Raw genomic sequence first — 2,109 nt, 5'->3', positions numbered from 1 at the left:
GTTAAACCAGGTTTAACTATATGGGTAAGCATAGCTTACCAGTTAAGCCGGGGTGAAGAAAACGGCCCTAGGACAGAAAGAAATTGAGGAAAGGGAATTAATTATTTGAAATTTTAAATCAAAAGAAGTTTACTTAAATTATTGTTAAATAGGACATTAAAAATACCTTCACATTCTTCAAAGTTTGGGGTTTCTCAAAGATTTGAAAAAATAAGAATCATTTAATTTCAGTAGCTTTTGTAACATTTAAACTTGAATTTTAAAGCTTTTGAAAGAATTGCGTTCTACTTCAATATTACCACGGTCCGGAAAAAAGTTTGATTCGCATAATTTGCCAACGTCTTTGACAATCTCTCGTCAAACTTCGAATTAATCATATTGTAACACATAGCTTTTCTATGTACGTATAACATTACAAAACACACACACGAAAGCTACATAAAGACTTTTTTATTCAATTAATAAACTTGACTTATTATGTAGACCCATACCCATGGACCACATAAGCACATGTTACTAGTCCGATTCGGACTGATAACCTTCCCATCGAAATCGGGTCACTTCATCTTCCACATTTTCACCCTTCTAGAGAAGTTCACGGCTTTCCACCCACAACGCAGCAGCATGCAAAGAAAATAGCATTCGTTTGCCCCTAAGCGTTGAATACGCCCGCCGCGCCGTCGCGTCGTCGTCTCGTGCCAAGTGAAAATTCACACGCCTCACTTTCTGCGACCGAAACGTTCTTGGTCGGATGGGTGAAAAGTTCTATACCTACTGTTTGTTTAATTTAATGCAAACATTGAATCATGTGAGATAAGCATTGAGACTGAAGTATAAAAGTAGGAGTATTGTTCTAGTGGCTACATCAGTTACCACTCATCTGTTTAGAAACCAACAACTTGTGCTATCTAGTCAAAATTCAATATGAAGGTATTGTTACATTGCAGATTGAAATAGAAAATAACTTTCACTCAATCAACTTTTCTATTTCAGTTCACAGTGCTGTTGTTTGCTTTTGTGGTTTGTATTTCTGCGTATGGCCACCACCACCACACCGAAAGTATAAGTGAATACAATTTCAAAACTTTTCACGAGATTCCGGAGAAGAAGCTGGATGACGAGGTGGAAGCGAAGCTGACAGTTTTGAACAAAATGCTCAAAGATTACCAGAAGGAACTGAAAACTGAAGTGAAGCTGAAATCTGAAGTGCAAAAGGAAGAAGTCGAAGTCGATGAGGTGTCTAAAGATAAGGTTTACAGCTATGAGTTCGGGTATGGAGTTAAAGATCCAAAGACCGGCGATAGCAAGGACCAGTGGGAGAAAAGCGTCGAAGGGAAAGTCAAAGGAGTTTATAAAGTGGCCGAATCGGATGGTACGGTGCGAATAGTTGAGTATGAGGCAGATGATAAGAAAGGATTCGAAGCAAAGGTGACAAATGTGGCACCTGAGATCAAAAGCGAAAAAATAATCAAGGAAGAGGAAAAAGAACCGTACAGCTACAGCTACCTGAAGAAATTTACCTACTAAGACAGATGAATGCATTCCTGAAAGAAACGAAATTTGAAACTGTGCTTTATTGTATTCCTCATTAATTTTCCTCAATATTTTAGTAGAATAAGTTAAATAAATTGAATCATGTAGGAGAAATAATTTTATTGTTGTTTTTTGGAGTTTCCTCAACAATCATTGTTGTAATCGCAATGGTGCACAAACCTTACTTGAAAGGTGAATATTAAAACTGTTCACTAACTGTTTACTGCAATTTTTATCAAGCTCTCGATTGAGTGTAGGTAACTATGAATCTTAGTGTCAATACGAGACAACACGTTACGGCTTGAAACAAAGATTTTATTCTTTGACTATTTTCGAATTTCTCCTGTGTAATAGAACAATTCTGGCGTTCGATTTGGATAGGTCGTACGTTTGCTGTGATTCCTACATGCAGATTCAAATCGAACGCCAGGATTACACCTTAAGTGAATACATATTTACATCGACCACCATTAAACCAAAGCCGTTCTTTTTTTGAAATTTTGCGTTTCATTAAGGTTGAAGAATTTGTCATTGACATCACCGTCGCGTCATTATTGAAATTTCGAATGCAGTTTT

At 36.9% G+C, this 2,109-nt stretch overlaps 1 protein-coding gene across 1 annotated transcript; it reads left to right on the top strand.

Moving 5' to 3' along the window:
• Window positions 1–501: 501 nt before the first annotated feature.
• LOC109399449 (adult-specific cuticular protein ACP-20-like) lies at window positions 502–1,650 on the top strand. Its single transcript, XM_062848857.1, has one exon. It carries the CDS (start codon window positions 1,153–1,155, stop codon window positions 1,525–1,527), a length of 375 nt encoding a protein of 124 aa, XP_062704841.1. The 5' UTR covers window positions 502–1,152; the 3' UTR covers window positions 1,528–1,650.
• The last annotated feature ends 459 nt before the right edge of the window (window positions 1,651–2,109 follow it).

Source organism: Aedes albopictus, chromosome 2, assembly GCF_035046485.1.
Source record: "Aedes albopictus strain Foshan chromosome 2, AalbF5, whole genome shotgun sequence".
In the NCBI taxonomy this organism is placed as follows: domain Eukaryota; kingdom Metazoa; phylum Arthropoda; class Insecta; order Diptera; family Culicidae; genus Aedes; species Aedes albopictus.
The sequence above is the reverse complement of the archived record's forward strand: the minus strand, read 5'-3'. Positions and strand labels throughout refer to the sequence as shown.